The sequence below is a fragment of the Parasteatoda tepidariorum genome, chromosome 2, assembly GCF_043381705.1.
Source record: "Parasteatoda tepidariorum isolate YZ-2023 chromosome 2, CAS_Ptep_4.0, whole genome shotgun sequence".
NCBI classification, from domain to species: Eukaryota; Metazoa; Arthropoda; class Arachnida; order Araneae; family Theridiidae; genus Parasteatoda; species Parasteatoda tepidariorum.
Window position 1 is genome coordinate 5,695,458 of NC_092205.1, and position 10,818 is coordinate 5,706,275.

The following is a 10,818-nucleotide window of genomic DNA, read 5'->3' on the forward strand; positions in this document are numbered from 1 at the left end:
ATTTTAAGATTAATTTGTCTTTTGAAACTATAAAGTTAAAATGTATCTAAAAATGCATATATTTATCTAAATATTTGAAAAAAGGGGCAAATAACTGATACTCTTTATAATTATACATAATTTTAATTTCACTTTCTGTTAATCGTATTATAAAAACATGGAAGACCATTAAATATTTATTCCAGTTTAATTTTATTACAGGTAAAAGTCAGATGAAATTTTAGTGTTTACTTATACAACACTATTTAATAAATAAAAATATTTTCACAGTAAAATTTATGAGCACTAAATGAAAAAACCCAATTTTCCCCGGGTTTTTTCAAATAAAACCCAATTTTCCCCGGGTTTTTTCAATAAAACCCAGGCGGGTTGGGTTTTTTCAAAAATCCCCGGGTTTTTTCAAACCCTGATTTAAGGTAGACTGATTAAATACAATACATCAGTGAATAAGTTTTTGAAAGGTATAAGAAAACATGCATCTCTTTTGTATATTTCTATGCTTTTAAGAAGCTTAAAACGTTTTTTGTAAACGGGTTTGTCAATTAAGTAAAATCAATGGGTAAAATAATTGTGTATTAAGTCTGAGATATTGTGATAAATCTTAACTAACATGAAGATGAACGGATGAAGTTTAGGTTTGCAGAAACGCATCCGCACAACAATGATCGCTGCAGAATATTTTTCATCTCTAGGTTTCCATTTTATTTTTAAAAAGCAAACAAACAAATTCAAATTGCTAAGACTTCTTTGCTATTTGAATACACACTTAAATGTACAGAGATTTAAGCCATTTTTTTAGTATCATTGTTTAAAACTCATCTTAAACTGAAACTACCTAGACTTTTTATGTATAAGTTTTGAAGACGTTATGTTTGAAAATTTTGCAATTTCTATGTTGGATTAGACTAAATTTTACAATAACCTCTAGTCTTACAGGTTCAAGCTGCAGCACAGACAATTCGGCGTTATGAATACAGTGCTGCAGATTAACTTAATAAATTCTGCTACCAGTGGCATAGTTAACTTTTCTTCTGGTAGTTTTGATAAATCTAACACTGAACAGTCCCCAATAAGAGCAATAAATAACAAACAAAAATAAAATCAAGTAATGCATTCAGTGCAGTGCTAAAAAAAGTAATTGGTAATACTGTGATATTAATTCCTCAGAAATTATGTTAAAAATATTAGTGACATAAATAACAATTGAGAATTACAAAGTTGATGAATGGTAAATCTTGACTCTCAAGAATTAGTTCTGAGAAAATAAAACATTTGAAGTTAAAAGTAAAAATTTAATGCAAAAACTTAAGCATGTCTATAAAGAAGTATGTGTAGTAATTTATCCTTTTGTTAAAAAAAAATATTACAAAATAGCAACATTACAACTGCTTATTTAACTGAATTACGTATTGTTCATACAGATTACTTAATGTGCATTTTAAGAGCATTTTTTTCATCAGTATTTTTTACCAGAGAATTTTTTACCAGAACAGTTACAATTTAATATTTTAAAAAAATTATGTCAAATGCATCTTTACAGTATGTTAGATATTTATTATAGAAGACCTCAATAGTCAATTTACAATGAATGATTTTTTTGACATAAAATGTAGGTCATCAATTTACACAATTGCTTTATAGATATAAATAATGGTATTACCTTTCTTCAATTGTTTATCAATATATGCTTTCAATTGCTCTGCTTGGACATTTGTCGATTCCACACTTAAGAAAGCATCGATATATTTCTTTGCCGTGCAATAATTCTGTTAAATGCATGAAAAATTTAATTCAAACAAAGAATTACATTTGAAAAAAAATGAATATAAGCATATTGGATATAAGAAATTATGAAAAACAAAATAGTTGATGAAGAAAAAAATTGCAATATTTTTTAACTTTTTTTAATGGGAGATTTTCAGTTTTCTACAAATTAGTTATAATTATTTTTACATGTGCAATAACCTGAAATAAGTAAAATCATTTTTACGAGTTTAAACTATATAAAACACTCATGGCATTTCTAGCATCCTATCTTTTGGAGAAAAATAAGGAATACGAATACAATCCTTTATAACATAAATGACTGTTGCTGGTTAAGGATACACATAAATCAAGTCAACTAAAATTATCAAAAATAAAAGCTATAATGTACAAAAATGAACTATACAATTTTTAATCCTTAAAGGATGCTTAATTTTTATAATTTTCCATTTACAATGATTAGAATAGATGTGACATTGATCAAAATAATATGAAATTCATCTCTCTCATACACAGCTTAGAATTATTTTTAAATTATCAAGGATAATGGTTTTTTGATTCAGAAATAATAGCTCGGTTAACCACTAGGGAATACGTCAGTATCGGAAATAAGGTTAGTAAAATATGAAAGCTGATAAATTAATACCTTTTGCTTGGTTTCTGCTACAGATAAGTAAAATAAGCTATCCCTTTTAAGTTCTTCTGAGCCTTCTTTAAATATTTCTAAAAAAAAAATTTCAATTAAAAGCAACCCACAACTAAAATTCATAAATTGTCATACAATTTTTTTATTTTTACAAATCATATGATTTTAATTTTTTTAATTTTGAAGAAAACAAAATAAAATGTAATGTAAATACAAACAAATAAATAAAAATAAGTAAACAAAATAAATAAAATGTAAATACATAAAATAAAATGCTGCCTGTTTGATATCTGGCTTTATGCACTCAATATTCCTAAAATAAAAACTAAAATTTGTAACAAGGTGCGTAGCAAAATCTTTCAACAAAAATAAGCACCTTTTATGCACTCAAAAAATATTTTTAAGCACTATATACATTAACAAAATACAAAATAATTTTAAAAGACTTTACATGATCATGATAAAATAACTAGTTTCTGACAAAGAGCTCTTTTTTTAAATTATATTAGCTATTATAAAATGATTAAGAGACTTTTCAGTTCAATATCAGAGGGTGGAAAATGAAGACTGAAATTAAGAATATCTTGCAAAATGTAGCAGAGTTGCAGATGAGAGAGCAAGAATCTCACCAAACCCAGCTTAGTAGACGCACATGCGGACTCACAAGCATTTTATCAAACATGTCAAACGATTAGTGCTTTCATACGCTACCTACCGACGGTACGTCGAAATAGATTGCAGTTGAATGAATTGTAAAAATGTTGAATAGAACAATGTAAAAAGCAAACTTTTGCATAATACATGGTAAAAACAGACACGGTAAAAAAAATCTCCTTTTCAAAAATGGAAAATTAAGCCCTTTTTAAAAACACCCAATAAAAAAGCACCTTTAAGGGAGTTGTAAAATTCATGTTCGAAAAATGATGAACAAAAAATAATTAATAAAAATTGCAAAATGCCTATTTGATAAAAATCTAAAAGCACCTTTTTTAATATGCAAGCTACTGCTTTGCCCATTTAAAAGATTGTTCATCTAAAGAAAGGGGTACCCTATATGATATCTTATTCATAAAAGACTGCCAGGGATTTTAAAAATTGATCATAATGAGACACAACTGCTCTGAAGTATTGGTCTGTAGTTTTACTGCAACATTGTCAAACATTGCAAATATTCATATAGACATATGATTGCTAGAAGATGAAATTATCTTTTCTCAATGGGTAGTTGTTTTATTTTAGAACTTAATTTTTTTCCTCTTGTGCATGGAAGATATTTAAAGAACTGTCATTTTTAAGCACAAAACATTTACAAAATTTAAAGAGAAAGAAAATTTTTTTTATTTAACAATAAGATCAAAACGCATATTTACAATGGAATTAAGTGCATTAAAAATTTATTACTGAAATGCGTGATTCGAGATTTCTATTTAGCAATATCACATTACAAATTAATTCAGCCTAATTATAGCCAATTTTTCTTCAAAGTCAAATCTGCATAGACAAGTCTCTAAAAAATCTGTGTAAAAAAAAAGTCATTATTGTGTGTGAACTTAAGAAAGAAAAAAAGAGGGTGCTGGTAAGGGTGGAATAAATGCTGCGTTAACAAGATTTTGCAAAATTTAACAAAAATAAAATTTTAGATTAATGAAACCCTTAGAAATTTTTGTCGGAATATAAATTATTATTGCGCAGAAGAACCACAAGCCTGTTTATAATATGATATTATTTGAATACCGGAGCATATTTTACTAAAAATTGGAAAAACCATCAAATATATATAATTGATATAAAATAATTTTTTAAAACTACATAACATTAGAACACAGACATTTTTATAAAATAAATTAAAGTGTTGGTCTAATAAAATTAATTATACCTTCAAAGAGAGCAGAAGCTTTTTTCAGGTCTGATATTTTTTTACTATGGGTTAAGCACCATGCATATTGGAATTTAACTTCAGGGTCAACATTATTGGTAGCCAATTGCGCTTCATAATTATTACGATGCTCCTAAAATGAATATATGTGCATAAAACATTATGAAATTTGCTCACTATAGTAATAAAAAGAAAACAGAGAGAAAATAGGTAGGTAGGTAATTTATGTATGTCGCACTAGAGATGCGCAATGAGCTATTGACGACGGTCTGGGAAACATCCCTGAGGATGATCTGAAGACACGCAGGGGTCTGTCCAGACAATTTGTGAAAGGTCCGTTTTTCGTGAAATTGTGAAAAAATTACTCACATTCTTTCAACCAGGGTCCGCTTTTATGAATTTGTGTAAATAGGGTCCGGTTATTGCAAAAAACTTTTTCAAGGACTTTTTAAATTGTAAATAGATACAAGATTATGCTCGGCACTGTAAAATTATAATAAAGCAAATTAAATTTTCAGAAATAAGCAGCAATTGCTGCTTCTAAATTAAAAATGCAACATGCAAATATTTGGTATTTAGCCTATACTGCTGATCGCAGAATATTCATTTCGAACGAATAATGGAAGAATCGTCTGCCGAAGACAAAACTTAATTCGCTTACATACATCTTTCTTGTTTTCTGCCCTTGGAAGGTTTATTCGATTAACGAAACAATAATGAAGATATACAAATTTGTGAAGGGTCCAATTAAAAGAAAAATTATTTTGTGAAGGGTCCGTTTTTAAGTTAAAATATTTCGTGAAGGGTCCGTTTTTATGAAAAGATATTTTGTGAAGGGTCCGTTAACGGACCCAAATTTCCTCTAAACAGACCCCTGACATGCCATTGCAATTTTGATCCTCTGCAGAAGGAATGGCTCCCCTGTTTAACAAGGACCAATATCGTGCACCCTCGGTCCCTACGCAAGCTCATCAAAGTGGTCAGACCACCCACTTTCTGACCACAGCCAGTGATGCTTGACTTTGGTATTCTACTGGGAGCAGTGTCTTTATGATGAGTCCACTGGGGGACGAAAATTGAAGATAAACATCTGCATTTACTTTCCTACGAATTCAAACCTAATCGATTGAATGCAAAACAGATTTTTATGCACAGATCTCTAAATGCACAGATACTTTAGAATTAAATTTCAAATGACCCATTAAAGAAGTTTTTTAAATGGCACAGTGAAATTTATTTCTTAATAACTTCAAACAAAGTGCTATGAACATTAAATTTTAAGGGGTGGGATGAAATTGAAATATACAGAATAGTTATTTAAATTCAACATTTAGTGACAATAAACAGAGTGTAAATTAATATTATTTATTAAAATAATGAATATGTAACAGAATTAATCTTCATACCATAAATGTCATTAAAATGAAGACCAAAGAATAACAGAAAGTAAAAACACAGATTTATAAAAATAATTGTGGTGATTTTTTTTTCTGGCTAAAATAACAGGGAGAAAAGTATATAAAATAAAATTCCCTTTTAATTTACAAATTGAAAATAAAAGATTTTTGCTTTAACCAATTCATTAAGCCACTATAGTAACTGATTTTCACAACCACATAAATATAAATTTAAAAAAAGGAAGTGCTATACTAGTGATTATTTCATTTTAGATAGCTTTGATAAATTATAACTGTAACATCGGACACAAAGCATCATGCTTTAATATTTCTATTATTTAAAAATTTTACTGGAAAGCAAGAACTTCCAGAGAGTTAAGCATAATAAAGACAGAAAATAAATAAATTGGTTATATAACAAACAACAGGAAAATTGCAACAAGAATTTGACTTGGTTTAAAACACTATATAACTTAATATTGATAATAACAAAAAAAATACATGGCTCTAAAACCTAAGTATATCTATTATTTATAGATTTTAGTAGAAAACCGGTTTATTTTTTAGAAGGTCAAGATAAACAAAATATTAACAGAAAATAAATAAATTTATCAGATGACTAACATTAAAAAATATGCAAATTATATTAATAATTTAATTTGTTTGTATAAATAATAAAGAAAGAACGAAAAATGAGCATATCTATGATTGATAAATATTGCTTGAAATGAAGTTTAAGGAACTAATAAACCATTAGAGATCAGATAATTAATAAATTTTACAGATAACTAACAATAAATTAACTTGTTACTACCAATAATTAACAAAGGACATAAATCTGCATTGATATAAAACTAAGCAAAGCTCCGTATCTATTATTTACAAATTTAAGAGTGAAAAAAAATTTATTTCTGGGAAGAAAATAACAGAAAATTATTAAATTTGCCAGATAACTAACTAACCAACAATAAATGAACCAATAATTAACAAAAGAATTAACAAACACCTATAATTAACAAAGGAATTAAGAGTGCATTGATAAAAAATTATGCTGTCGTTGTAGTTCATTTACGTCACGAGCTGCACAATGGGCTATTGGTGACGGTCTGGGAAACAACCCTGAGGATGATCCAAAGACATGCCATCACAATTTTGATCCTCTGCAGAGGAGATGGAACCCCAGCTTCCCCAGCCCGACGGCCTGCACATGAAGTCGAGCACTTTACGGTAGAACAGTTTAACGAGGACCCATACCACACACCCTCGGTCCCTACGCAGACTGATTCCAAGTGGTCACCCACCCGCACACTGACTTCGGTGATCGGCTGGGATTTAAAAGTAAATAGAAATAAATTTAATAGTTTTTCAAGTTAATTTTTTCATAAAAAATTAGAACGAAAAAAAAATAAAAAGAGAACCTGAACCCTGACCTGACACCTGAGCATATCTATTATTTACAAATACTACCTGAAAAATATTGTTTTTCTTTTTGATAAGAAAATAAGAACAAAAGACATATTGACTGATCACTAAAAAAAGACTTAGTTGCACAAAGTACATAATTAAACACAAAATCCATTTATAACTTTTGATCTGGTGAACGGATTTTCACGCACTATATGCTATCTTAAAGATTCGGAAGTCTAACCTTTAATAATTAGAGAAAGCGATATTTTAAATTGCGTATTTACTCACAAAAGTGAAAAGTTTTCACTGAATGAGCAAATTTGTTTTTTTTTTGTATGCATTTATTAATTAGCACATTTTACGTCGATCTCCAGATTACATGTTAGTACATGAAAATCTGAACATCGAAGGAAAACTTATTTGCGTGTTTTTATATTTTTATTTAAAGTACAAAATAAAAAAAACAAAGAAATAAAAGTTATTTTGATATTAAATAAGCAAATCTCTAAAACCTGAGTATCTTCATCAGAAACAGAGTAGTTGAGAAGTGTTTTCATATCATCTTCATCCAGAAACTCTAAATGAGTTACATCATTTGACATTTTTCTTCTTCTTTTATCTATTAATATGTTAAAAATTAATATTCCAATGTTAATCTTTCAAGCACTAGACTTCAGCTGGGATAAAAATTTATATTAATAAAGTATAGCTAATTATTATATTACTTTTCGTCACGCAATAGGTTTTGATTTGAAATCATACGATCAGCTTGTTTATTTATTATTACGTTTCCGTCTATCCAGTTTTGTTCGGTCACAACTCTAATTAAGTTCTAATAAGCAGATTTTAAGTGACGTCATCTAAAGAGCCATCACGCACTTCGGATAACAATCTAGAGAAAGGAATCTGATTGGTGAGTGTTTCGCTGGACGATACATTTCACCAATCAGGTTCTCATTCTTCCTGGAGGAGAGAGGAAGTGCGAGATTTGCATGCAAGGAGAATGACATTTAAAATACAGGCATCTAATGGGGGAGAGCCTTAGTTTAAATGTTTAATATGAGAAACTGTTTACGTTTTGGCTTACACAAAACTCGATTTACTTTACGTTCTGGTTTTACTAAACTCTGTTGGAAAAGCAATATGGTCCATTCCCCCTGGTATCGGAGCCACAGACGGTTCTTTGACACTAAAATGTGACAGGCAGGGACAAACTGCTCTCAGTGGCCATCTCAGAGCTATGTCCCTCTCGGATGGTTTTAGAATTTATGACGTATGCACCAGATGCTCCTTTGAACAGGTTTCCCCAACTCACAACTTGAAGTAACAGTGTGAGTCAACGTAATGTCTCTAAAAATGCTTGATCACCACCAACTCTGTTTAGTATTTAAAATTAATTAAAGTAATAAGCGAAAGAGTTACGTACTATGGGAGAACAGTTATTACGATCTTCTTGGTACTTCATCAATGATCTTGATCTTCCTGAGGCTCTTTGGCTTCATGGACCTAGTCTAGCCCTGCTGACTTTTGGGATGGCAACAACAAAATTTTAAAGTAAACATTTTAGGATACCATGATTATAAACTATCAAAAGAAGATATGCTTTCTATGGAGTCAGCATTGTTGTAACTGTTATTCAGTTTATACTATTACTTACAAATTATATTTTTTTGGTTAATCCGGATATAATTTTTTAGTTAGCTTCTGAAACTTATCTCCACGACTCTAAAAGCTTTTTTCATAAAGCTATAAATGTAATTAATATAAAAACGAATTCGTACAAAAAATATTCAATAATTATAATTTAAATAATTTAATTCAATAATGTTACAAAAATTTAGGTATGATATCGAAATTTTTAATCAAAGAATGAAAACGATTTAATCGAATTCAGAAGCCAAATTTGTCTTAATTTTAACAATTTAGAAACACAAATAAAGCAAAAAAGGAATTTTTAAAGATATGTGTGTTATAGCAAAAACAGCACTTCATCAGGGCAATAACGTACGGAAGTCTTTCTGACGCCAGTGGTAATACCAAAACTGATTGTGCCCCGAGGCCCCATAATGGATAAACTAAATAATAAAATACATATTAAAATGAAACTAACCATTACGGCAACAGGCCGTAATGGTTAATCTTGGCATCCACAGCAAAAATTCTTAAAATTACTTCTCAAAAATAAAAGTTTTTTTTTCTCCAAACAAAAAGAGGCAGGCTTACTACCGCAATCAAATTATGTTTATACCGATACGCGTAACGTAAGACCGAAACAAAATTTTCAGAAAACTGAATGTTCATATCTTTGAAAAATTCATGCAAACAAATATGTTTAAAAAGCTAATCTATATTTTAAATCTAAAATATAATTAAAAACATTTCCTTTATTTTAATTTTTTCGAAAAATGTCACCCTTATGAGTTAACAAACATTATTTTCAAGCATTCTTTTATTTGAATGCATACATATACTGAAAGAAATTTTATGTTTAATTCAAACACTACACTTTATATTGCTATCCAGGAACTATCTGAACATGAAACGTAAATTTTCCTAACGTTAGTTAGGGTTCGTATACATTTTCTTCTCTCTGATATAAATGTAAGGTTCGCATAAGTTTAATTTTATTACAGCAGAGATTTGTTTGATTTGTTCATTTTACGTCGCACTAGACTTAACGATCAGTCCACTGCGGGACTATTACAGCAGAGAAGATTAGATTTACAAATTACGATTATTTAGATTTACGAATTTCTGAGAGAACAGAAATAACGTGTGAAATCAGTGTTGGAGAAGGACAATTGTCCATTGATGTGATTTAAGGTAAACCAAAACCATATATAATGTGGGAAAAAGATTATTAAATTTCTTTTTTTTTTCTTTCCTAAATAACGGTAGGGGAAAATTGCTGCACATTGTTAGAAAGGGACTTCCTGAACAAAAATTTTAACATGTTATTTTTAAAACTTTGTATTTAAACTTTTTTCAGTAGATATTAGGTACTTAAACTAATATAATGTTATGCATGTTACGCTCTTATATATCTTAATGGGAAAAATTATGAGAAAACTATATTTCATCTCTATTAAATTTCTATTATGAGAAAGCTATAACTTTTTAGATATAAAGGCAAATGAAAAATGGGGCTAACGAATATCCATTTAAAGAGTTTTGAAAATAAAAAATCATCAACGAATGCCCCATGCAATGTGCTGTCTTTACAATATATATATATGTATCATAGAATTATTAAAAACGGGTCATAGCTTTGTAGTTTTACTGGAATCCTAGACTTTACGACATATTTCGATAAATAACATTCGTTCTTTAAAAATAAACTATATGACGTTAAAAAGGGTTGTATTTGATTAGAGCACTAAAAATGACGCATCTTATACTGAACTCGCACTTAACAAATCAAATGCGAGATAAATTGTGACATTGGGCGATTCCATGAAAAAGGGGAAAAGCATCGGAAAATTCAAATAAGAATAATGTTATTATTTTGGATTTTTTCTGAATTAGAAAGGTTTGAAGTTTGATAATTTATAAAAATTTTTTTTGAGAATTCAGTTTTTTAGTGTTGGTGCCCCATTGAACATTGGCATTTGCTTGTTCTGATTTGGGTGAAGAGCATGGTCAGATTCTGAAAATCAGTAAGTTAACATTATCTTCCTTTCAAAATGTTCCAAAGAATAAATATTGTTTATTACACTTAGTAGAAGTAT

General features: G+C 29.0%; 1 protein-coding gene across 2 annotated transcripts in view; it reads right to left on the minus strand.

Annotated features, from left to right (window-relative positions):
- The window catches only part of LOC107442222 (mitochondrial fission 1 protein), a 13,065-nt gene extending 5,007 nt beyond the window's left edge, over positions 1 to 8,058 (minus strand). Inside the window, exons 1-4 of one of the 2 annotated variants that reach the window (XM_043056090.2) lie at positions 7,603 to 7,877; positions 4,287 to 4,419; positions 2,411 to 2,487; positions 1,661 to 1,766 (exon numbers count right to left, since the gene is read on the minus strand). In XM_043056090.2, the coding sequence (XP_042912024.1) occupies positions 1,661 to 1,766; positions 2,411 to 2,487; positions 4,287 to 4,419; positions 7,603 to 7,692 (406 nt within the window). In that variant the 5' untranslated portion in view covers positions 7,693 to 7,877. Of the gene's footprint in view, positions 1 to 1,660; positions 1,767 to 2,410; positions 2,488 to 4,286; positions 4,420 to 7,602 lie in introns of both variants that reach the window. The other variant, XM_071177084.1, reaches the window with a different exon arrangement.
- Between the last annotated feature and the right edge of the window lie 2,760 nt (positions 8,059 to 10,818).